This window comes from Ochotona curzoniae, unplaced genomic scaffold (assembly GCF_017591425.1).
Source record: "Ochotona curzoniae isolate NIBS_2020 unplaced genomic scaffold, NIBS_Ocur_1.0 scaffold_4812, whole genome shotgun sequence".
Classification (NCBI taxonomy): Eukaryota; Metazoa; Chordata; class Mammalia; order Lagomorpha; family Ochotonidae; genus Ochotona; species Ochotona curzoniae.
Window position 1 is genome coordinate 2151436 of NW_024467124.1, and position 25467 is coordinate 2176902.

General features: G+C 45.3%; 1 protein-coding gene across 1 annotated transcript in view; it reads left to right on the forward strand.

The window, feature by feature from the left end:
• LAMA1 (laminin subunit alpha 1) overlaps positions 1–25467 on the forward strand; it is a 116197-nt gene that overhangs the window by 27716 nt on the left and 63014 nt on the right. Inside the window, exons 4-17 of the mRNA XM_040970593.1 lie at positions 1769–2011; positions 3162–3341; positions 4691–4780; positions 6176–6293; positions 7223–7401; positions 8045–8150; positions 10298–10458; positions 11271–11411; positions 12602–12775; positions 14014–14115; positions 14999–15210; positions 16170–16281; positions 18610–18720; positions 24075–24202. Of these exons, the coding sequence (XP_040826527.1) occupies positions 1769–2011; positions 3162–3341; positions 4691–4780; positions 6176–6293; positions 7223–7401; positions 8045–8150; positions 10298–10458; positions 11271–11411; positions 12602–12775; positions 14014–14115; positions 14999–15210; positions 16170–16281; positions 18610–18720; positions 24075–24202 (2057 nt within the window). The remainder of the gene's footprint in view (positions 1–1768; positions 2012–3161; positions 3342–4690; positions 4781–6175; positions 6294–7222; positions 7402–8044; positions 8151–10297; positions 10459–11270; positions 11412–12601; positions 12776–14013; positions 14116–14998; positions 15211–16169; positions 16282–18609; positions 18721–24074; positions 24203–25467) is intronic.

The window sequence follows — 25467 nt, forward strand, 5'->3', positions numbered from 1 at the left end:
GGTCTCTGGGCACCTGCTTCCCCCTGGGGCATGCACCATCCGGCACTGGGTTAGAAGTAGAGGTGGAACTTTCTTGATCCACTACAGAATGTGGGCATCCCAAGCTGGGCTTTAACCTGCCATTCCACAATGCCACCCTTCTGTGGGCCACCATCCTAGCGACATAGAGGACCATTCCACTGCCCTGAACAACACCCATGCTCCATCTATTTGTCCCTCCTCTGTAATATTGCAAATTATTTTAATATTGCATGTCCGCATGGTGTTACCGTTTCAGTGTCAGACACTTGGAGTCATTCGTAGGGGGCCCTTGCAAGAGTGGCTTTTTTCGCTTAGTAATATGCATTTAAGGTACTTTGTGTCTTTCTGTGGCTTGGGAACTCAAATCTTTTTCTTCATCACCGAGTCGCATTTTACTCTCTGGGTGGACCATGGTTTGTTTGTCCATTCACCGAAGGAAAAGCTGTGTTGTAGCTTCCAAGTTGTGGCTGTCACAGGTAAAGCTCTCATCAACACCCGTGTGCAGGCTTTGGTGTGGGCATACATTGTTAGTCTGGGTGAATACTAGAGAGCCTAGTTATGGGGTCATCGGTGAGTTTGCTTGGTTGTGTGAGAAAGTACCAAACTTTCTCCTAAAATGTCTGCATCATTTTGCATTCACGTTGGTCAGACTAAGGGCTCCTGTTCTCCATATCCTGCCTGCTTTTGGTGATGTCGGAGTTTGGGGGTTGTAGCCATTCTCATGGACTTGTACTGCCATCTGCAAATCACTATGAGAAATACATTAAACAGTATTAATAGAATATATTTAATGGTATTCTGTCCATTTAGAATACATAATTATATTAATGCTAATACTGTTGTTAATAACAGTCTGAGTTTATTTGTGAGCACTTTTTAATGTCTATTCATTTATCTATTTGAAAGGTAGAAAGAGAGACAAGCCAAGCAGCCAGAGAGATCTCCCACCCATTGGTTCAGATGCACACAGTGGCTGGTGTTGGGGCCTGGGAACTCCATCCAGGCTTTCACGTGGGTGACAAGGACCCAAGAACTGTGACCTGCTGCCTCCCAAGGAGTGCATCAGCAGGGAGCTGCAGTTGGGAGTGTGGCTAGATCTCCAGCTGAGGCTCCCTGACCCGGGATACAGGTGTCTCAAGCAACATCTTAACTACCCTGCAGGTGCTTTCTGAGTTTGTCTGAAAACATCTATTGCCAGGAGGATGTTCGTAAGCACCTTTTTCACCAATCTATGCAAGCAACTATAGTGAAAAGCACAACAAAAAATGGGCAGTTATCACAGTTCTTTGAGTAAGCACTTTGTTTTTTCAGTGCTGGTGCTGATTTAAAACACTGTATTTTAAAAAGTTTAATGGACAAGACTTGACAGTTTGACATACATAATATGCTGTGAGATGATCACCACACTCACGATAATAAACGTAGGCATCACTTCTGAGAGTTACTGTGTGTGTAATGAGAGCACTTGGGATCTCTTGGTGAGTTCCAGGTGCAGTACTGAAGAGCAGCTTATAGGTTCATGGCTCTAAGTAGATCCCTGGAGTTCATTCTTCCTGTACAGCTCAACGTTTGTACCCATTGACCAAAATCTCCCCACACCCGCTTCCCCAGCCCCTTTAACCTTGGCCTCCTATTGCTGTGTGTTCAGCCCCGTCCTGTTTGACCAGTGAGAGAGATCTCATGCTTATCTTTCTGTAACTTGCTTATACCACTTGTTCATTGAGATCTTTTGTGGTCTTTATTCCAGGTCTTCCAGGTGGCTTATGTCATCATTAAAGCTGCTAACTCCCCTCGCCCTGGAAACTGGGTTCTGGAACGTTCTCTGGATGGCACCACATTCAGCCCCTGGCAGTATTATGCAGTCAGCGACACGGAATGTTTGACGCGCTACAATATAACTCCCACGCGGGGACCACCCACGTACAGGGCTGATGATGAAGTGATCTGCACCTCCTATTACTCCAGGCTGGTGCCCCTGGAGCATGGAGAGGTACTGTACCCTCTGCAATGACAGGTTTTCCCAAGAAAGGTAGCCTTGAATGGTGTTTTTATGACTAATTTCACTCTGAATACACTTGACCGTATTGGTTTTATCCACACTCACAGGGGGTACCACCCATTACACCAGGGCAAGAACATTTGCTGAAATACTAAGGAGAGCCAAATGTTTCTAGAAGATACTTACACGGGTTGTGTATCCTTTAGCTAAAACTCCCAGAACCAGAAATTTCTAAGATTTTTTTTTTGTGGATTTTGGAATATCTGCATATACATAATGAAATATGTTGGGAATGGGACCCAAGTTTAAACATGAAATTCATTTATGCTTCATCTACACCTTACCCACATAACCTGAAGCTAATTTTACGCAATATTTCAGTGCACCTGCATTTTGGCTGCCGCTCATCACCCGAGGTCAGGTGCGGAATTTCCCACTTGTGGTGTCATGTTGGGGCTCCAAGCATTTTGGATTTTGAATTTTGGACTTTCAGATTAGAGATCCTCAGCCTGTGGTTCCCCATGTTCTTGGTGACAGTCTCCCTTGTGGTGGGTGTCAGAGGAGGACTGGGAGGTGCTGAGAACTCTGACAGCTCAATGTGCAACACTCCCACATGGCACACATTTCTTTAACATTAACATCATGAAGGACAATCCTCTCTTTTGTAGCACTTGGCTTACATCGATCAACTGCAAAAGCTCTCTCAAGTGCTGTTCGTTGCAGGAAGTTTTCAGAAAACAGAACAGACCTGACTTAGGAGAGCTCATGTCATTAAAGCTTGTTGGCACAACTTTCTTATTCTCCCAGTGTCGTGATGCCTCTAAAAATCTAAAATTTGCATCAGAGTTAGATGTTAAAAAATTCTTCCTAACACTGGGAAGAGTGACCCTCTTAAAAGATTTCCACCAGTCTCTAAGATACTGCAATGGTCAGCTTATAGTAGATTCCGGGCGTATTGAAATCATGCTGAGTCATGAGTAGTTAACAAATGTTGGCTAGATTTTTAAACTGAGCTTAGCTGTGTTGATTTTTAGATAGTACTTTTATAAAAGGGAATATCACAGAGTTAATTAGCCAGGACTGTATTTTAGCATGCTTCAAATTCACATTGGCCTCTTCTGCCATCTCCATCTTGATTCAGATTCACACCTCATTGATCAATGGCAGACCAAGCGCTGACGATCTCTCACCCAAGTTGCTGGAATTTACTTCTGCACGGTACATCCGCCTGCGCTTACAGCGCATCCGAACGCTCAATGCGGATCTGATGACCCTTAGCCACCGGGAACCTAAAGAACTTGATCCTATTGTCACACGACGAGTGAGTACATGGCAATGCGCCAATCACGGGCTAAATTCATTTAGTTTAAAGGACTTTTTCGTTGTGATTGTATGTTTTCTCCAAGTTTGACATTTTTCTGCTGCATCTGTTATGTCACCATCTTTTCAAGAACCGTTAGGTAGCATTTGTTATAAATACTCCCTTTAAAGTAGATCATAGTTGGGCTGGCTGGCTGGCACAGTGATTAATTCCGCACATGGATGCCCACATCCCATATCACAAGCTGTGGGTTTGAGTCCTTACTCTGCCTTCCAGCTTTGTACTGTGTGTGGCACACCCTCAGAGGTAGTAGGTAAAGGCTTCAGTATGTGGGGCCACCGCACCACGGTGGGAGACCTGGGTTGAGTTCAAGGGTCCTGATTCTGCCTGGTCCGGCCCTGGTTGTCGGGAGCCTTTGGGGAGTGAACGAGCAGGTGGAAGTTCTCTGTCCCTCTTTGTACCCTTCCAATGACTAAATAAATGAAAATTATAAAGAAATCAATAAATGAAGTGGACGCTGGGCCTGTTTATGCTGTCGTGTCTTCTCAGCCCCATGCTGTCACCACAATGCCTTGGTGGATTGAAGGGAGTGGTCTTTGTCTTTCACTTTTCTAATCTGGTTACATGTCTGATTATCAGCAGGTGCAGGTTTTTCAATCTTAAGTTGAAAAATTTGAGAGATAACTTACAGTTAGCTACATGTCCATCTGTTAGGTGTATATTACCTGGGTGAACAAAGCTTGGTGGAGAAATATTGTCATATTCCCTACATAATTTTGGAGTAGAATTATTAGGGTATGGGGTAGCTAACTACTGAGTTTCTTAAGAAACTGAAACCCGGATCAAAAGTAGATGTGACATCTTATAATCAGAGCAGCAACATTTGAGCAGCAGTTCTCATTGAACCACCTGCTTCTATGTAGTGAGTTTTGTCAATTGCTCTTGGTTAGCCACTCACATGTCATTCTATTGAAATAGTGATGTATTTACATTTTTGTGTGTTTGACCAACTTTGCTTTCTGGGGTAAATCTTGTGATATGTTAGCCATTTTAAACAGTTCTGTGTTTGATTCACCCAATTTTTTAGGAATATCAATAGTAAGGGGTTTGAAGAAGATTGCCTTGATTGGAGATACATCTAAGTTGGGTTCTGTTCATGAGCTAATTTGAGTATTTTTTTTTTAAATTGAACACAAGGATTCTTGGTGCATAAAATCTGGTTTCTCAATGTATGTAGAATTTTATTTAGGATGATCATTTGGGTTCTTAAGCCAACTGGGATACTCAGTGGCATGCCAGCCTTTCACATCATGGAGTAAAGTGTTCTTTCATAACTTGTTTTTCCTCAGTATTACTATTCAATCAAAGACATTTCCATTGGAGGCATGTGCATTTGCAATGGCCATGCTAGTAGCTGTCCATGGGATGAAACCACAAAGGTGAGTTCTGTTTTACATTTTACTACAATTTCACAATCAAAGCTGTTATGATAAATACATTATTCCTTTTTTTTTTTAAATTCAAGGCAAACATTGATAGGTGTACCATTATGTGCCAAAAGATTTCAGATCATTGATTTCTTTTAACCATTTTCATTTTGAATTGTTTGGAGCCAATGTTTCTAGTTAATTCCTTACTGTGATCTTTTTGATGGTACAATATCCATCATATAAACTTTGTATAATTCAACATGTTGATGAACTTTGAAGCCTCTTTTTTACTGTAAGCAAAATGATGCAGTTATTAAATGATATCTATGTTTTTGTAAAGAGAGATTCTCTTCTTCCTGTTTTTTTCCCTTTCCATTTTTGTGGTACTAAATCAAGAGAAACTGAACTTTTATTTGTTTTAGTACAATATTAAAATGACAATTCAGCATCTGCTTTCAAAACACTTGTATGAAGTTACTTTTTAGTTTTGTTTTTAATTCTGTGCTTTTTGAATAGGACTATTCTGTTTTTGGTGGTTAAAAAAGAGCTCAGCACCTTGGGCACCAGTTCTAATCCTGGCTGCTGCATTTTCTATTCAGCTCCCTGCCTCGGAAAGCAGTGGAGGATAACCAAGCACTTTGGGTGTCTCCACCCACGTGGGAGGCCCAGAAGACGCTCCTGGCTTTGAAGCACCCTGCTTTGGCTATTCTGGCCATATGGGGGAGAGAAACAGTGGATGGAATATCTCAAATAAAATGAACAAATCTTTAAAAACTAGATAAATACCAAGAAAATTATTAAGAGTTCACCATCCTGTAAGTCAAGGTATGGTGGGGCCTGGCTGAGTAGCCTAACAGACAAAGTCCTCGTCTTGCATGCGCTAGGATCCCACGTGAGTGCTGGTTCTTGTCCCAGCGGCCCTGCTTCCCATCCAGCCCCCTGCTTGTGGCCTGGGAAAGCAGTGGAGGACAGCCCAAAACCTAGGGACCCTGCATGGGCACAGGAGACCTGAAAGAGACTCCTTGCTCCTGGCTTCAAATCAGCTCAGCTCTGGCTTTTGTGGCGACTAGGGGAGTAAACCAGGAGGCGAAAGAGATTCCTCTCTGTGTCTCCTCCTCTCTGTATATCTGACTTTCAAGTAAAAATAAATGATTTTTAAAAATCCAGGTATTTTTTAGAAGATGGTTTTGTTCATTAACTGGTAACAGGCTGATCACATTCCTCATCAGTTGTGTTTATAACCAGGTTTTGTGTGTACTTGGCTCTCCTCAAGGTGAGTGCTGCTTGGTCTGGTCCTGCATCCCCTGGTTTGAAGTGTGCCCTGCTGTTTGGCTCAGAGTTCCTCTTTGAAATGAAGTCTGGACAACTGTTTGCTGATGCCCTGCTGTCTTCCTTGTTGTGCAGAAACTGCAGTGTCAGTGTGAACATAACACGTGCGGTGACTCCTGCAACGTGTGCTGTCCCGGCTACCATCAGCAGCCCTGGAGGCCTGGGACCGTGTCTTCCGGAAACATGTGTGAAGGCAGGTGCCCTGGGAGCGAGAGGACCAACGTTTCTCTTCCTGTTTCTCTTCTTGTCATACTTCTGTTAAGTTGGCTTTTCCTCTTACTGCACTTGAGCTTTGGACATCTCAATGTCTTTCATACTTGAGTTCCGATTTTCTCAGAAGTTCAAAAATTGTTTGTCGTGGAGGCCTAAGTGCATCCTCATGGACTTGCTCTTTGGTCAAATGCTGCCGTTCACATGTGTTCCTTTATCTAAAGATAATTTGGATTCAGCTTTGTTATCTCAGTTGTAATAGACGAAATCGTTACAGGCCTCCAACATCTGATTGAGGCAACATAGTCAAAATCATTACTTATTTCATGTAAGTAATCTTTCTCACATTTTATCATTCACTGAAGGATTCTTCTTACATTTTTGTGCAATCAATCACCTGGTAATACATTCGTACTGGCAGTACGAATCTTACGCAGGTGATATACTATGCAGGCGATTTTCCACATTTGAACAACAAATCTTTAAATTCTTTTCAGAACAGCAATTTAGGATGCAATATACTTTATTATTTAAGCAGCTACTTTTCAATGCATGTAAATTTACATTACCTATTGATGAGTGTCTTGACTTACTAATCTCTTAACATAAACTCTGAACTGACTAATCCTGTATATGCCATTCATAACCATGTAATGTTCCATTCATTACCATGTAAGCACTTCTGAAAAGACAATCCCCCAAGAGGAGTTGCTGAGTGAAACAGGTGTGCAAGTTTGTCACTTTGGCATCTCTTCCCAGCTGCCCTCTTTAACGTATGTCATCTGTATCCTCTTCAAAGAACTTACTGGAGTTTCCGTTTAATTTATGCTCATAGATGTTTAGGGAGGTAAAGGTCTTTGTTGTATAGGATGGATTGTGTCTGTTAATGGAGATGTCAAAATCTTGTTCTAGAATGTAATTGTCACAATAAAGCCACAGACTGTTACTACGATGAGCATGTTGCCAGCCAGAAGAGAAGTCTGAATGCTGCGGGCCAGTTCACAGGAGGAGGGGTTTGCATCAACTGCCTGCAGAACACCATGGGCATCAACTGCGAAACCTGCCTTGATGGATACTACAGACCACACAAAGTAAGCCTCTGTCTTCACCAGGGCTAACCTGCATTGCCTTGCATGGGCCAGAGGAGACTTTTCCAAGTCTCAACCTCTGCTTGGGAGACTCATTTCCCTTTGTGATACTTCTGCTCGTGCTAAGCCAGCTGTGTTGTTCAGACTACTGTTTTTCTTCTGTTCCTGTTTGCTTGCTCGTATAGAATGCTCAGTGTTATGTAGCATGAATTTGGGTCCTCCTAGCAGTGTGATCTCTGGTAATACTAGTGTCAGACATTGAAGCTTCAGCTAGCAACCAACACATCTGTATGTCCTTGTGCTGCCCATCTTCAGTGGACTTATCTTGAGGCTATTACATGAGTGCTTGTTGAGGTCTGCTTATAGGTGACCCTTAAGATGTAGTTGTGATAGTGAGCAGGGATGTATGGCAGTGGCAGTAGCAAAGAATGGTGCTAACTGCTGTCACCCTCAGAGATGTTTGGGGCTTCTTGACTTGGGACCACTGTATTTTCTGAATCCTACACCTGCCCAGTACACAAAATCATTGTAATGACCCTCCACTGGAATGAAAATCCAGTATTGGGTCATGGGCACTGCAGTTGGTGTTATTGCCAATATCACCCTTAGTTCCAGTAAGCTAAATCCCGGGGACCTCCGTCTTCAGGTTTCTCCTTATGAAAATGAGCCTTGTCATCCCTGTGACTGTGACCCCGTGGGCTCCCTCAGCTCTGTCTGTATTAAAGATGACCTCCATTCTGAAATACACAACGGTAAGTACTCATGTCCTTTTTGTGCTTTTAATTGAATTTTTAAATGAGGAGTGTATACCTTGTGGAATATTTCCATTTGGTGATAACATTTTCTACAGATTCTTTATTCATCAGATATTTATCAAGTACCTACTGTTATGTGCAGTGAATTTTTAGAGCGGAATATGATGATCAAGGCCCCTATTTACAGGTAGTCACTAGCCAAATGCATGGGTAGTGGTGAAGGCAGTACTGTAAGCCAAACAGGAAGTGTGACTGGGTGAGGTGTGACCGTGTTGGGGGTAATGAAATTTGAGCAGATCATCAAGCATTCAAAATAAGAAATAAGGCTCAGTTTATTAAAGCCATTTACACAACACAGTCAACAGCAACCGCTCTGTTTAGCTCTTAAGGGGAGAAACTCATCATCTCACCAAGCACATGGCTCCTCAAGCCATCTTTATAAACGTCAGTGTTCTTTGCCTTTCAAAGCCAGCGTTGGACTTGCAAATAGTAGAGCCCCCGGACCAGATCCTGTTTGTTCAGGGACTTCCGTGGCACCAGCTGTCTCGGTCACCAGCAGGTTGAGCTAATGCTGACTGGCAGGGATGGATGGGCACTGCTGGGCCCCATTAGGAGTGCCCCGGCACAGTGCACACCTGACCTTGACACTGTGTACCCGGGGATGGCAGGATGATGAGAGACATGGTGATGTGGTGTTGGCGGTGACAATTACCCTGATGGGGCTTTTTTTTTTTTTTAATATGTCACTTAAGCTTTTCAACTTTAGAGAGAAATTATTTAACCCATTCCATAGGCAAGAAACTTAGGGCTCAACAGAGCTGAGTAATTTGGCGGAGGTCATGTAACCAGAAAACAAAAGCCCATAGCCATTTGCCTCTGGGCTCTTTTTTTTAATTTACATATTCAAAAGGCAGAGTAACAGGGAGAGAGGGAGAAACAGATGGAAAAGAGAGAAAGAGAAAAAGAGAAGGAAGATACAGACTTTTCATCTGCTGGCTTACTCTCCAAATGACTACAGCATCTGGGAATGGGCCAGGCCAAAGTCAAGACTGGACTGGAACTCCATCTGGATGGCACAGGCCAAACATGTGAGGCTCTTTGGCTACTTTTGCAGGCACATTAGCACGGAGCTAGATGGGAAGGGGAGCAGCCAGGACTCAAACCAGTACTGGGATATGGAGAGCTGGTGTGAAAAACAGCGGTCTAACCACTCTGTGCCACGATGACTAGTCTTCTGTGTGTTTTTCTTAAGTCTTATAAGTTATTACTGTTCTCCCATTTAGAGCATACCCTTCAGTGTATTTTTAGTATACCCACTGTGGTGACTCTTGCTGCAACCTAACTGTAGGGCATTTTCATCATCCCGTAGAGAAACACCTTTCCCATTGGTGATCACTCCCCATCTGCTTCTACTTTCCATTTCTGAACCCTGGACAACCACTTCTCTACCATCTTTCTTTAGATTTGCTGATGCTGGACAGTGCAAGTAAATGGGACTGTGGGAAATGTGGATTTTGTGTGTGTGGCAGGTCTTTCCCAGTTAGCATAATGTTTTCAGGCTCATCATTGAGGCAGCATGACTCGGTACAGTGTTCCTGTTCATTGCTGAACCACATTTCAAGCTATGGATATGCCACGTGTACAGGTCCGTTCATCAGTTGATGGACAGATAGAGGTTGTTTCTATTTTTTGGCTGTTGTGAGTGATGCTGCTAGGAACATTCATGGATATGTTTTCCTTTCTTCAGCGGTTTTCTTAGGTGGATTGACTGACTTGCATGATATCTCTGTGCTTAATATGGTGAAGTTAGGTCAAATTTTTCTAAATCCATGCATAATTTCACCTTCCTGTCAACCCCTGTGCCTACTTCTTCTTCCTTCCCACTTTTTTAAACCATGGTTTGGCAGATGACAGCCCAAGGGCCAAATCTGTATACCTCCTACTTTTTTTTACATAAAGTATTATTGGTACAGAGCTATGGCCATTTGCTCATGCTCTCTCTGTTCTGTGTTTGAGCAGTAGTGATTGAGCTGAGATGCGATGACCTAGGAGATGCATTTTCAGACCCTTTTGAGAACACTTGCACTCCTGCTCTGGACCTCTTTGACCTTCCTGTCAGATCATTGTCATTGCTTTCTCTGTAGGCAAGTGGCCAGGGCAGTGTGCCTGTAAGGAAGGCTATGCGGGAGAGAAGTGCGATCGTTGCCAGTTTGGCTTTAGGGGTTACCCCAACTGCGTCCGCTGTGAGTGCAGCCCAGCTGGCAGCGTCAACGATGATCCCTGCACCGAGCCGTGTCTTTGCAAGGTGAGTGTGCAGGCCAGAGACTGCAAGGTGAGTGTGCAAGCCTTGTTTCCTTGGTTTCCTGAGACTGGCATAAGTCATGTCAGCTCAAGTGATGGGTCCTTGTGCAGAGCATCTCACAGCGAGTGGGCACCTGGATTTCTGTCAGTACCTCTTGACGGTGGCCTTCTCTTCCAGAGGCATGGTCAGACCTTCCCAGATGAAAGTGGCATGCTGTTTGGCACGCCTTTGCTTCATTCTTCTGCAACACCCTTTTCCAGCTCTGTGGATTGTCAAGTCTCTAAAAACACCAATTAAGGGCCAAAAGCCTTATTTTGGATTTCCCTTAAAAAGGAATTGAGCCCTAAGAACTGATTTTTGAGTAGAGTTGTTGTGAGGGCTTTCATTTGGCTGGGTGAGGTCAGTAACAACCTCTCCGTGGTTCCTGGTACTTCCTGATGCGCACCATATGGTCACTCATGTATGCAGAGCCTGAGGCCTGTGTGCTTCGTAGGAACCATAAGAGTTGACAAGTGGCACGGACAATTGTGCCACCCTCTTCAGTATCAGTAAAACTGGAAGATTGAAAGCAAAACAAAACAATTTAAATGTCATGACCCAATTGTAACAGTTCCAGTGGTGTTCTTGGCTATACAAGTCAATGATTTTGTTTCGCGCCCCTGTTCCGGTCTGTCTTCACGTGTCCTCGTGCGTACTTTGAGCTTCTATGTTATTCTCCGTGTCTGTGGATCACCCAGTGTCCTTTCTGTGAGTGCCGTTCTGTTCTGTGCATCTGGATCTATGTGACTCACGATGATCTTGGCCCTCTCTGGCAGGAAAACGTTGAAGGGAAAGACTGTGATCGCTGCAAACCAGGATTCTATAACTTGAACGAGAGAAACCCCCAGGGCTGCACCGAGTGCTTCTGCTTTGGCGTCTCCGATGTCTGTGACAGCCTCTCGTGGCCTGTCGGCCAGGTGGGAGGCACTATCTGGGGGCGGGATTGAAGGAGCAAGTTACCTCAGGCGTGCTCGCTCTGAGCTGTGTAGGCAAAGCCATGAGGCTGAGCTTGCCTGTCATGCCACCCTCACCCTTGTGGACCAGCAAGGCATAGATCAAAGCATGCTTCCCAGCTTGCTAAGAGGTGTTTGTTCTCATGTGCATTCCCCTATCAGAATAATGAGTATCACAGATTTCATTGTGTTTGTATTTCTTCTGTGGGGGAAATGAATCAAGGGAGAAGGCCGGATCTCACCCCACCTGTCCCTAGTAGGGCCTGGGCATCATGAGAATGCACCATCTCAGAGAAGCAGGGGGACAGGATGGAGGGCACTCTAGTGCGTGTGTGTGGGAATATACAGGGCTGATGAGGGCAGGCAGGTGTTTCAGGAACAAGGAGTATTTGGTGCAGGGGCGGTGATGACTTTGAGTGGGGAGCCAAGGCTGGGAGTTAGAGAGGAGCTGGTCATCACAAGGTTCTCCCTGGTGATGGAAGGACAGTGCCTGCCACGCTCCAGAGACCACTGGTCACCTCTGTGCAGGTGACAGACTGGGAGGATAGGAGCTGAGGGCTCTTACGGTGCATCTTCGGCATTTGAGTGTGAAACAAGAAGTGATGAGGAAGAGCTGGAATTCATAGAAGGCAGTTCTTGTAGTACGTTTTCCAGGTTGAGCATCCCTCTTCTGAAACACTCAAGGCCAGAAGTGCCTCAGACTTCAGGAGGTTTGCCTGTGCGTAATGAGACATCTTGGAGGGGTTCTGCGTCTAGATACAGTGTGTGTATGTTTCCTCTATACATACTTGATGCATGTGGCCTGGAAAGCATTCCACATACTCACTTGAGTGCACTTGCACTTTGGCTGCCTCTCATTTTTGGAGCTCAGGGGTAGAATTTTCCACTTGTGACATGATGTTGATGCTCTAAATCTTTCTAAATTTGGAACATATCAGATTTGGGGTGTTTAGATTAGGGATGTCCAACCATTATTACATCCTTTGATTTTTTTTTTTTTAATTTAAAATACATACCCTTGAGGTTTATGGTGTTAGGGTTTGGGTTACCTGCTTTTGACGGTTGCCTGACTAGTTCTTAAGGAATCGAACTGAGTGAAATCCCAGGGGATTTCTGTTTCATCTGACAAAATCCTTGATTTATTTTTTTGTAAGGTGAAAGATATGTCCGGGTGGCTGGTCACAGATTTGGTCAGTCCAAGTGTGATCCAGTCCCAGCAGGATGCGTTGGGGGGACAACACTGGGTCAGCATCAACAATACTGCAGTCATGAAGAGGCTGGCCTCGCAGTACTACTGGGCAGCGCCTAAGGCCTACCTCGGAAACAAGGTATGTCTGGAGTGGAGATGTTAAGACCTGCCACTGCTGCCGGCATGCTCGGGAGTCATGCCTGTTGCTGGCATGTCTTAGAGAGTGCCTCACAGCCTTTCACTTACCTAAGCTACTGGGCCATTGACTTTCTGTGCCCTCACTTGACCTTGAACTTCCGTTCTTCTTGGTCGGATTCCTAAGCACGATGTTCCCTGAAGTCTGCTCTGTGCTGTGCTCTCTGCTTCTCCTCTGAGTCCCTAGATCACGTGGGCCTTCAGGAAGTGCTAACCACATCACTGCTTTGCACCCTCAGTTCAAAGCCCGAGGGCCTATGGGAGGGGCCTGCATATGCTCGGGGAGGGTTCCTGCAAAGGGCACTCTTGGGTTTTGCCATCTGTTTTGGAACCAGGGCAAGGCTGTGGTTACAGAAAATTCACATGTAGGAACAGAGAGAATATTTTGTCTTTCGTTTTGCAAAACTGGAAATGGTGATTGCACAACATGGCAGGTTGGTTTCTGGGACTGACAGCTCCCCTGGATGAGGGCTCCTGGTTTCCTTCCCCAGACCTTGATCAATCCGAGTGTGCATCAGGGGGAAATCTGTCACCCTCACCAGGCTGTGGTTTACTGTAAGCCACGGTCCACTTTCATGGCAGTGTAGACGGGCAGCTTGGTGATTGATTAATGTGTCTGCTGACCTTGTTTTAATTGTGTAACTCGTCTTCTAAGTTTCCAGTTTTTGAAATGGCAAATTATCTTCCCATCAAATTCTAAAACTAGATCATGAGCCCTATTTATAGTGGTGCTACGTTGAATTCTGAATGTTAGATTCTTGTCACATACCCATCAGAAAGACAATCTGTTTTACACTAAAGGCTATTTGGTTGGGAAGAAACCTGTTCAGCCCTTCCGCGGACTAGTGGATCAAACACCTTCAGCAAGCAGGCAGATGAGATAAACACGCAGACACTGTCAGCCGGAATCATACTCTCCATCTCCTAAAACAGCCAAGGGAAATGAGTGCCCCCGGGTGACAAGCAGCCATTTACAGTGATGTATTTACGTTGGGGTCTCTAAGAAGGAGTGCATCTTTCTGCTGTGTTTGAACGATGCCTCCCGTTTGATATCAGGCAGGACTAAATGTTCGTGACATATGCACACAGACTATTTCCAGATTGGAGTCCAACAGCCGCTTCCCCTTCCAGGGACATTGGCCATCCTCCCCCTTGGTGCTCATTTTCTTCTTGCCATTTCAGCTGACTGCTTTTGGCGGGTTCCTGAAATACACAATCTCTTATGATATTCCAGTGGAAGCGACGGACAGCAACCTCATGGCTCATGCTGATGTCATCATTAAGGTACTTCCTATGGCCTTGTTTTGACGGTAGAGGTTAGGGCTCGGTGAGTTGCGTTTAGTTGTATGAGTAAAAGTGGCTTGGCAAGGCTGATTCAACAAGCTAGGCAAGGCCAAGGTGACCCTTCAGCCATGTCGGCTCCTCTAGGCCATGTCCAGGACACATGAGTACAAGAGTCCGTCTTAGGGGTCCGGTTCTGGAGTTGGTACTTTTGCAATCATCCCAGGGTATGCCAGCTTCCCTCACGGTCTCTTGCACTGAGCTGGATGCTACTCTTCTGCCTTGTCCGTCGCTTTATTCTCCGTGATACTTTAGGCTTGGCAGTGCATGGCGATATGGTGACAGGATCATTGCCATGTTGGCTCTGATCTCTGTCCCCGTTGGTTGGTACATTCTCACTTCCCACAAAAGCATCCAGCTCAGTCTTGCTTGTGGCCCGTTTGGGTCCCAGGGTGCAGTGTTTCCTTACCTGGAGTCGTGTGCACCCGTTTCTCCCACCTGCAGCTCTTGAGGACTGTGGCAGGGAAAGCACTGCTGTTAACAGCAATTCCATGTAATTCAGAGGCTCCTTTACTATGTGCACTCTTGCTACTTCTGTTCTTGGAGTGAAAAGGTAGAGTTTCACACGGGTTGTTTTAATGAAGACTGTGCATCAGTGCATGTCTGGCTCCCAGCAAAGTCATCTTTTGATGTATGATCAGAATCCCTTAGAAAGGAGCCTCGTGAAACACCTTTTCTGACAAATCTGGACCCATAGTTACATCCATCATGGCTTGTTTTTCTGCAGAAACCCTAACCACATTACTGGTTTCGAATGCAATGTCACGGGTTTTGAAGGTTATGTTGAATAACAGAAATGTGTTTCATCTTGTCTTTTAAATGTTAGGGGAATGGACTCACTGTTAGCACACAGGCTGAGGGCTTGTCACTACAGCCCTACGAAGAATACTTGAATGTGGTTAGACTGGTCCCTGAGAACTTCTGGGATTTCAGCAGCAAAAGGGAGATCGATCGTGACCAGCTCATGACCGTCCTTGCCAATGTGACACATCTCTTGATCAGAGCCAACTATAATTCTGCAAAGATGGCTCTTTACAGGTGAGTGCTAAGAGGGAAGAAGCGCTTAGGGTAGAAGTATGTCACTTATGTCTTCATGATCCTGCATTTTAACCTTCATGTGTTTTACACTTTGATTATTTCAAGGCTATAACTAAAGAAGCTGGCTGTACACTAACTGTTTTTAGACATATGCCTTTATTGAGGTAGCTGTCATTCCAAGACAAATGTCTCTAGTGGGAGATGGATTATGTTAGGATGAAACACTTCCAAGGGGGCTTTTGAAAAAACCCTAAGGATTCAACAGATGTATGAACCTTATTTATCTGCTTTCCCTCCTCCTTGTATTCATGGTCTTAGGACTCACACAATCTAGCTAAGCTAATAGGTGCGCCTTTGACCATTTCTGGCAATACCTCGCCACACCTTGACTGGGATGCAGCTAAGGCAAAACCAGAGGCCCTGTGAAGTAGAAGCTGCTAACTTATGGTGCCAGACTCCATATCAGAGTGCCAGTCTGAGTCCCAGCTGCTCCACTTCTGTTCCGGCTGCCTGCTAATGTGCCTGGAAAGGCGGCAGAGGATGGAGTGTGTACCTGGGTCCCTTTATTCTACATGGGAGACCCTAGTTCCTGGCTCCTGGCTTTGGCCATCGTGACCACTGAAGGAGTGGGTAGAGCAAACGACCTGAAGGATGGCTTCTGTGTTAGAGATAAGATGATTTAATAGAGGGACTTTCCTCAATGCTTCTACTCTGAAGGGGCAGCATCAGCCCTTGCCCCAAGGCTTCTGGGCCACAATGCATTTTTGCACCAAATGCAAAGGGCATTTCCACAAAAAGGCAATGGCTCCAGATTATTGTGAATATGCTTGGTTATTCCTAAGAGTCACATCCCTGTTTAGTTTGAATTCAGTCTGTTAGGAACCCATCTTCACTGAGTCACTTGAGATGCCATTGGCCAGCATTGAGTCCCACCATGACCCTCTTTGTTCTGCCTGTAGGTTGGATTCTGTCTCTCTGGACACAGCGAGCCCAAATGCCATCGATCTGGCCGTAGCGACGGATGTGGAGCACTGTGAATGTCCCCAAGGCCACACAGGGACCTCCTGTGAGGTACTGCTTCTCCCTCTTCCTGCCATCTTCCTTTCTCCATGACCTAATCGGAAACGGTGCACTGAGGGGGATGTAAGGCACACTGGAGTCTCCAACTTTGGAAATTCCAGGTTCAGTCGAAACTGTTTAGGCAGTAAGAACATCAGCAGTCACGTTGTTTATAGAAGTCAGATTCCTCTGCCAGGAGTGGGCTGGGGCACCTGGAAACACCTGGCTTTGTGCCCTCTGCTGCTTGGTCACTAGGAAACTCCAGTGCTTGTTATCTCTAAGGGTGATTGAACCTGGTCATAATTCAACTTTTATAGATTATCTACCCATAACCAAGATAGTTTTAGATAAGCCGGGCTCTTTATCTTCAGGTTTATTTATTTGAAAGTCAGTCTTAAAGAGACACAGAGAGGTATTTTCCATCTACTGGCTTTCATGAAGTGGCTGCAATGCTAGGTCTCATTCAGAGCAAACCCAGGGGCCAGGAGCTTCATCAAGGTCACCCACATGGGTGGCAGGAGCCCAAGGACTCCACTGCTGCTCCCACACCATCAGCAAGTGGCTGGAGCAGAAGTGGAACAGCTGGGATATGAGCCACCCATATGGCATGCCAGCTTTGCAGACTGTGGGCTTTATGGCTTTGCGGTAGCCCTGGTCCAAGCAGGCCTATGTTTAGAATTTTGTGAGCTCTGGCCACTTTTTCTTGGTGGGCTCACCTCCCACGGCAAGTCCAGTTGGCCCTTCTCACCAATGATAGCTCATTTGTGGATTCAACCAACTGTACCAGCAGGGAAAATTGGGAAACAGAAAGCAGATCAAGAGAGGGCAGCAATGAGCATCCACTAATAGGACTTTACAAGGCCAAGGGGATTTGGGGAGGAAGGGGTTGAAGGGCATGGAATGATGGCTCCAGCAAACAGAAGGTTAATATAGCATCCCCACAGTGTCCATCAGTGATTGGCTCCAAAACCCTCTGCAGAAGCAAAAGCCCAAGGATGCTTCCAGTCCCTTACCTATAATAGTGTGATATTTGCTTATATCTCACACATATCCTTCCCTTGTATTTTCACTCTTCTCTAGATTACTTAAAAAACTTAATGCCATTTAAGTGCTGTGTAGATGGTATTTAAAGTTATTGTTCAGGGAATATTAATCAGAACAAAAACACAAGTTCATGTATGTTTAGTACAGATGCAGTGTTTCCTTTCAAGCATTTTCAATTTTTGAGTACAGGCCATGGAAACAGAGAGTACGCACATCTTAAGTTTGTGTTAAGCAGAAGGGCTCATTCTTTCATCAAATCATGACTTTGAAGCTGACTTGGAGAAGGTAGGGAATGGAATTCTGGCCACACAGTAAACTGCCTTGCAGATAACTGGGCATGTGTCTGCCCCATGTCTACCTGTACCACAGGCACTGTCCAGAGGAGAGCACACTGGAGGAGGTATTGGAGGACTCTCTCAGCGCTCACAAATTGTATAATTAAAGTAGTCTAAAGAATTCTAAGAATAAAAACCACATTCAGGCTCCCCCTTGTCCCAGGTCCCCATTGAAGGATGCTGGCTTCCAAATGAGTCATTCTCAAGTCTGCTTTGTGAAGATACTTTCTGTCTGCTGGAACCCTGGGCTGTCCGCTGTGGCCATGGCCTTGGCAGTGTACACTCCTGACGCTGCATCATGCCGTGGGCATACTGCGTGTGGGGTCTGCTAGTGACTCACACTCCCTGTCTATAAAGTAGAGGTGCTGATTCCCAGTGTTACCGTGAGGATTCGAGGAGTCAGTGCTTGGGGGTGGCGTCCTCGAAGGCTCCTGTTATCTTTCCAAGCGGAGCCCATGGAAAGCACACCTGTACCTATTACCTTAGCTCCATTAAGCTGAGGCAGTGTGATGCAAATCTGGACTTGAATATCTTATGAATGAAATATTGGCTATTTTATTCAACCTCAAGCAGACTGTAAGCAAAGGGGCAAAAATCCCTTTTATTGAAAATTGGTTGGATGGTTAAGACATTGCAATGAAATACCACGAAGTGTACGTCATTACAAGCCTACTCGTTGCTGTGGGTGTGTGTTTCTGCCTTTAAAAGGACAAAGATTAAGGAAATAGATTCAGTGATGGTTGCATAGTTCCGTAAGTTCACTGAAAAGCAATGACTTGTACACTTAACATGGATGAATTTGATGGCATGTAATGAAACTTTGGTAAAGATGTTTAAAGAAAAAAACACATTTCTTTGCTTGTGGGGAATAGAGCGATTTGTTGTTGACACTTGGGGAGATTATGATGCGCAGTCTGCCTGAAGCGTTCACCAATGTGGTTCACTCGTCCTTCTTTTGCAGTCCTGCCTGCCTGGCTATTATCGTGTGGATGGAATCCTCTTCGGAGGCATTTGTCAGCCCTGCGAGTGCCACGACCATGCAGTGGAGTGTGACATCCATGGTGTTTGCTCTGTAAGTTTATTATGAAAGCTCAAGATTCCCCTCCTCCAGCCCTCTGCTGTGCCATTTGCTGTGCAGAAGTGAATTTGCAAAATGCTTCATCCACTGAGTAACCCTGGCCTTGTAGACTACTAAGGGCTTTTGCAGATTTAAGTTCATGTCTTGGAGACATCCCCTGCTGATTACATGTGGCGTATTTCTCTTCCAAAAACTGGAAATCAAATACTCCACAACCTGAAAATTTGGGAATGTCAGCCTGATTCCACAAGTGGAAAATTTCACACCTAACCTCTTGAAGACAGAGCACACCAAAACACAGGTGCACTAAAAATATTGAGTGGCGTGACCGTCGGGCTGTGAGTGTTTGGTGCATTTCAGCCATAAATGAATTTCTTGTTTAGACTTGGATTCTATCTTTGAGATAGCATTTATGTGTACACAGATATTCCATATTCCATTCAGGCCTGAAGCCAAAACACTTCTGATTCCCAGAGGCACTCAACCTGTAGTGGAAAGAGCATTTGTAAACTCTAGTTTTTGCTTTGTTTTGCTTTGCTTTTGGAACGGTGAAAAGTAACTGCTTATTTAGGTAATAATATAAAGCAATAGAAACAAAATGTTGCTCACTGATTCAGTGCAATGGGTGGGATTTTTTTTTTTAATGGAATGTGCTAGTGTTTTTGATGTTACAGACATATGACACATTAAGAGGACTGTAAAGCTAGTGAACTCTTCGTTGGCACAATAGACAAGCTCTAGTTAGTGTGAAACACTCAGGCAAGCTGCTCCTCTGTGTTACATGAGTAGAAGCAGAGCTGGACAAGTTTGTAGCTGACCTTGACAATGTGCTTAGGGACAGAGGAGGGCAAGACTTGTTTCACTTCCGTCAGGAGTTCTTTTAGACCCTTCTGCCTGGAAGCCAGGTCTCCCTCTGAATTCTGGATTTCCTCCCTGCAGATGAGTGGCTGGGAGAGCTTGAGGAGCTATGCTCTGTTCACAGCCAGGTTTATGTCCCTGCTCTTTTCCTGGGAGAGAGACTGAGTCACAGAGCTGTGCACAATGCATTATCAGACTCTGCTAATTCAGGAGAAGACCTGGTGCTATAATACCTGCCTGTTTCCTCTGGAAGCTTCTTGTTTTTTAATGCAGCAAACCAAGCCTGGTTCTGTTCTTACTTCTTAATTCTATAGGACTTGCTGGCAGACTCAGTGTCTCTGAGATAGCTTGTGTTTCTGTGTAGCTTTGGCAGCCTTTGCTTCATTATATCTCTCTTTTCCACCTGGTTTGCCAGGTCAGCTGCCCTGGAGCCCCATGCAGAATTTCAGAGGCAGTCGGCAGGACATGGCCATGGCCTTGTCTGTGGCTATAACTACTGCTGGTTTGAAACAGTAGACTTCTTATTCTTGTGTAAATACATACGTGCACTCATCAAAGTGAAAATGCTGAACAGTGATTGTACTTAAAAGTGCTATTACAATAAGCAGTAACGATCTTTGTGGTTCTAAACATTTTGGGGGAAACCAGTTTTGAACTCCTGGGAGAATTAAGACAATAATACAGGGAGTGCCTGATAACTTTTCACTTCCATGCTAACATCTTGCATAACCAGAGGACAGCTGTGAAAACTGAGATGAACATTTGAATTCAACTGTAAATTTCATTAGCTTTTCCACTCCTATGCTTCTTCATTTCTAGGACCAAACCTGGAATACTGTGGGGGGGCCTCTCATGACCTTCTATTCATAGTGTCTTCTGACCTGTGACAGCCTTCCAACCTGTCCTTGGCTTTGGGGACTCTGCAATGTTCACAGAGGCCAAGGCAGGCTTGCTGGGTGTTTCTGTGTGCTTGTGGGTTTAGAGATAGGAGGAGATGCAGGTGACACGCCTGGCTGGGCTTAGGGAGGTGCAAGATGTTCCTGCTTCCTGGGGACGTTTTCCTGGTCACTCAGATGAGATCGTGTTGCAAGTTCTCCCCAGCAGAGTGGCTGTTTCTTTTCCCCATGAGACGCTTGCAGGTTGAGCATCCCTGATCCTGATTCCTGAGGTCAGAGTTTTTTCTTTTTGATTAAGGATGCTTAGCTGGTAAAGTCTTACACAAACAAGTGTTTAGCCAGTTCCTGGCAAATTATGAGAAAAGGATACATGGATGGCACACACTTTCTGTGAAAGTGCTAAACCCAACCAGCTTAACTCTTAAGTCTGCTTTTCAAAAACTTTTTGAAATAGCTTATGTTCCAACATCTCAAAAACTTCCTGGTCCCAAGCCTTTCGAATAAATGATCCTCGACCTGTGATGCTTTCTGAGGAAGGGATGAAGAGAGGAAACACTTAGATGGGGATTTTAGGGAACATAAAAATAACGCATTTTGTTTAACTTTGGTTTTGTTTTTCTGTTCTGTTTAAAATGAGTTCTGGAATTCTTCCTTTTGTGTGGTCACGCATAGCCCCAGGCCTTGTACACGTGATCCTACTTCCAGGAGTTCACTCCTTACTCACGTTTGTTAGAAGTTTCCAGCTGCTCTCAGTCGTCTGCTCCTTCTCTGAGCTCGCAGGGCTCTTTGTTCCAGTGAGACTGACTTCCTTTCCTGTTGTCTTAGCAAGGAGAGGCTGTCATTAGGCAGGAGAGGCTGGTACTACTATGGGGTGATGCATGTTTGGGACCCTTATATCTTTCTTTTTTCAAATCCAAAGAATTTGTTTATTCACCACAAAGGGGAGATGGGTCCCTCTTCTCTTGCAGCCGACCCAGCAATCCCTCCTGATGGAGATGGGCAACACACATTGGAAGCACTGAAGCTGACCTCAGCTGCTTCTTCAACAGGATCCCTTGATATGCTGCTCACAGAGCATGCGGGCCCAGGCTGGTGCCCTTCATCAGAGGATAGATACCCTGCTTGTGTTTCCCACGAAGACAGCTGGATATTTCGAAAAGGAACTTGCAGTTATTTGGCTTTTTGAACACATGGGACTCCATCATGTAGCCGTTTTCCAAGGCTAGTTGCATTTTGCAAGGACACTGGACTAGTGGAAACAACAAAAAGAACTGAAGATATTGCTGCCTCCACTGTTGGCTGAGGTTCAGCAATGTGGACATGGTTGCAGAGCACCAGCAACCCAGACTCTCAGGCCCTGTCTCAGTCCTCCAGAATCAGAGTGGGCCTCTGGCAGTCTCTAGAAGTGTCCAGGATACCCATGAAGGTAACTGGTGGTGGCTGGTGTGAAATGGATATGACGTTAGTGGTTTGTAGACTTAAATTAGAGCAACTCAATGGGGGAACCTTTATTAACCTCAGGAGTTACGGAAACACATACAGTTTCAGAACTGAAAATACTGCTTAAGTTGCTGGATGAAAATAGCCACCAATGCATGTCAAACGAGCAGACCTAAGAGAATGAATGTAAACCAAGGGTGGACATGGAGAAGAGGGGACACATGTGGGTGTGTGCAGATGGGGGCAGGGAGGGGAGCTGCCACGGAGCACTGTGGCAGCACAGGGCAGGGATCTAGGAGAAACTGAGTCCAGGGGAAAGAAGAACTTGGGGAGCATGGAGAGAATAGGCCCTGTGCCCCCAGAGCCTGCACCTGTAGATGTTCCACATTGCTGTCCCTTAGCACTGTCCTCTCCTGCACACTGCCTACCCACTTGACTCAGCCACATGTTCTTAGGGGAAAAGTTGTCCAGTTTTCCCGTGTATCTGCTGTTTCTGACGCTCTTCGCTCCTTAGCAGGATTCCACAGTTTTGTCTGGATCCTGTTGACCAGCCCTAAACAAAACATTAAAATTCCCAAATAGTCCAAAATCTGAAACTTTTTGAGTACAAGCCTGACACCACCACAGGAAAATTCTATATTCAGAAGCTTTGTTCCATGCACAAAATAATAAAAGTAGTGTATACATATATAGAGATCCTAGAAAAAATTTCATGAAGTATATATACAAAACCTAAGTGAATATGGTCTTTAGACCTGGGTCTCATCCCCTATGTATCTCGTTATGTATATGCAGATATTCAGGAAAAATCTGAAATCCAAGCATCTTGGCTTACGGATATTCCATGTGTGCCGTATTGTCTTTTTCCAGCCTGCAGAGCTGTTCTCAGCATCTCTCATTCTAATAAATGTGAATTAGGTGTTAACTCCTGGGAGCTAGGCCTGCACTTGGGTGCATCTCAAAGTGGCTTGACTTAACCTTTAATTTTACATCCTAGTGTTGATGATTCTTCTAGTCCTTTAAAGCACTTGGTCTTGGCTTGCGTGGTTTCAAGTGAGAAGTTGCTGCTGTTTCTTATCTATGGAATGTTGTTCCGTCATGTTTCACTGCCTGCTTTTCTGATGTTCTCTTTATGCTCGGTTTTGAACAGTGGTTTGCTCCTCTTGCCTGGAGTCTGCTGGGTTTCTCGAATTTGTAGGTGTGGAGCTACCAAATTTAGAAAACATTTCGTCAGATGTCTTTCCTGCTTCGCCTCCCTTCCCTCCTCTCCTTTCAGTCCTGTTGCGTGTGAGCTTGACCAAGGCTCAGTTCTCTTAGCTCATCTTGTTGCTCAAGTTTGGGTTTCTGCTGTTGGCTTCAACCCCGCTGGGGTTCACTCCTGCGATATCTGATCTGATGTCATGTGCCCCCCGTTCAGTGTTCATTTTGCTTCTGTTTTTTAGCTTGAAAAGCTCCATTCAGTCCTGTTTATATCTTGCGTTTCTCTTCCCAGTGTGTCTTTGTCTTTCAGTCTGTGGGTTCTATCAACTGTGTTATTTCTGAGCATTTTTCAAATTACTTGACTTTTCTCCTGAAGATGGATTAAGTTTGTTTTTACGCTTCTTCTCATGGTGTCCTACAGGTTTTTTTTATCCTGTTTATTGTGAATCATTCTAAATTAGTCCGAAAACTATTGGAGTAGGAATAGCATTTGACACATCGACATTGACTTAGAGTCCCTTGTTATTAATGTAGTCACCATTTACTGTGGTCTCATTGTTTCTCTGTGGGTCCAACTATTGAATTATAACACTCCTTTCTAAAAGATTTGAACTTATGTAGCAGGTGCTGTTGCCCCTTACCTCTGTATGCATCCAAGCTTATATCCTGGGAACAGTCATGTTATCTTGTTTAACCAGAGTGCATTTATCCACGTATACAAATTTAACGCTGATACTCTTCTAACACGCCATCCCTTTTTCAGTTTCATTAATTGACCCATTCATGTCCTGCACGTAAATGATTTAAAGCAAGGTAACTCTTCCTCCTGGAAAGTAGAGTCAGGTGACTGGTTTGGGCACTTTGCTTTTCACTTGAACTTCAAGTGTAGATGAATCTGTTACAAATCCACAAAGTGAGCCCGAGCCAATTCCTGCTTCCCTGCCCATGCCCTAGGCCTGTGCACACAACACCACCGGAGACCACTGCGAGCAGTGCCAGCCTGGCTTCTACGGGACGCCTTCCCGAGGGACTCCTGGGGACTGCCAGCCTTGCGCCTGTCCCCTTTCCACGGCATCCAACAAGTAAGCCCCGCACCCCTTCCCGAAACCATTTCCTGTGCGGCCTTGATGCCCACTGAGAGGTTCACAACCACCACAACATGAAGTTGCGTGCAGTCGGAGTGTGAATTTTACACAGGAGTCATTGTTTGGGGTTTGTTGTAGATACTTGGGCTAGAAAAGGTGTATGGTAGCACGGTCTCAGGTAGACGCCCTTCCTCTGGATTTGATGTTGGGTTCCAGTTCTTTCCCATCTAAGTACTAACCAGGCCCGAGATCAGATGAGATCAGGTGGGTTCAAGGTGGTCTGGCCGAGGACAGACTCCAGTTCTTTCTACATACATGTTTAGTCTTTCTACCTAGGAGGTGCAGAGGATAGAGATCAATACAGCCTCAATCCTGGGATCAGTGAGTCTTTGATCTGATGAGGCTATGAGGCTAATTAAGAAAAATCTGGTATATTCACTGTTCCACCAAGGGCTTTTTTTAAATGTATTTTTTGGTTGTTGTTTTGGTTAATTGCCTGCTGTGTCCTGAGTGTCAGAATAGGTGCTATGAGTAAGTAGCAAAATGTTTGTATGTAACCTGCCAGTGAGGTCATGACAATGATGGGGAATCTGTCCACCAGATGGTGGGGGCAGGGAAAGCAGTGCCCACCTGCCTGGGCGGCACCATGAGTGACTCTCCAGGGAGAATGTCTTCTCAGGTTTGACTGCTGACAGTGTGGAAGACTGGTCCAGGTGGAAGGACCGAGGCATGGCAGTGTGGACCTGCACACCCTGCTCAGGAGCTGCCCATGGCCTGGAACATATGGAAGAGGACTTTTTGGCCTTGCATGACTTGCCAGGATTTGTGTGTCCTGCCAGCCAGGGGCTTGTCCAGCCCTTCTGTCTCTCACTGGTTCAGCCAGGAGGCTCTTCCTTCACCCATTCACCAAGAAGTTCCCATAGAGATTTTCGTTGGAAACTCCCGTTCCTAAAAGGGATATCCTCAGGGTTTCTTGTGATGAGATCATGAAGTGCTGGTCTCTCCAAGAGTGAGGAATTTGGCGTTACAGTTAAGATGCTGATTCAGGTGGCCATATGCCACGCCAGAGTGCCTGGGTTCAGTTCCCATCCCGGGTGCTGACTCCAACTTTCTGCTCTTGCAGACTGTGGGAGGCAACAGTGATGGCGCAGGTTACAGAGTCCCTCTACCCACATGGGAGACCTGGGGCCCACCAGGCCCGGTGTTGGCCAGGTCCAGCCCATGCCCTTGCAGGCATTTGAGGTCGGGTTGGTATGCGGGGG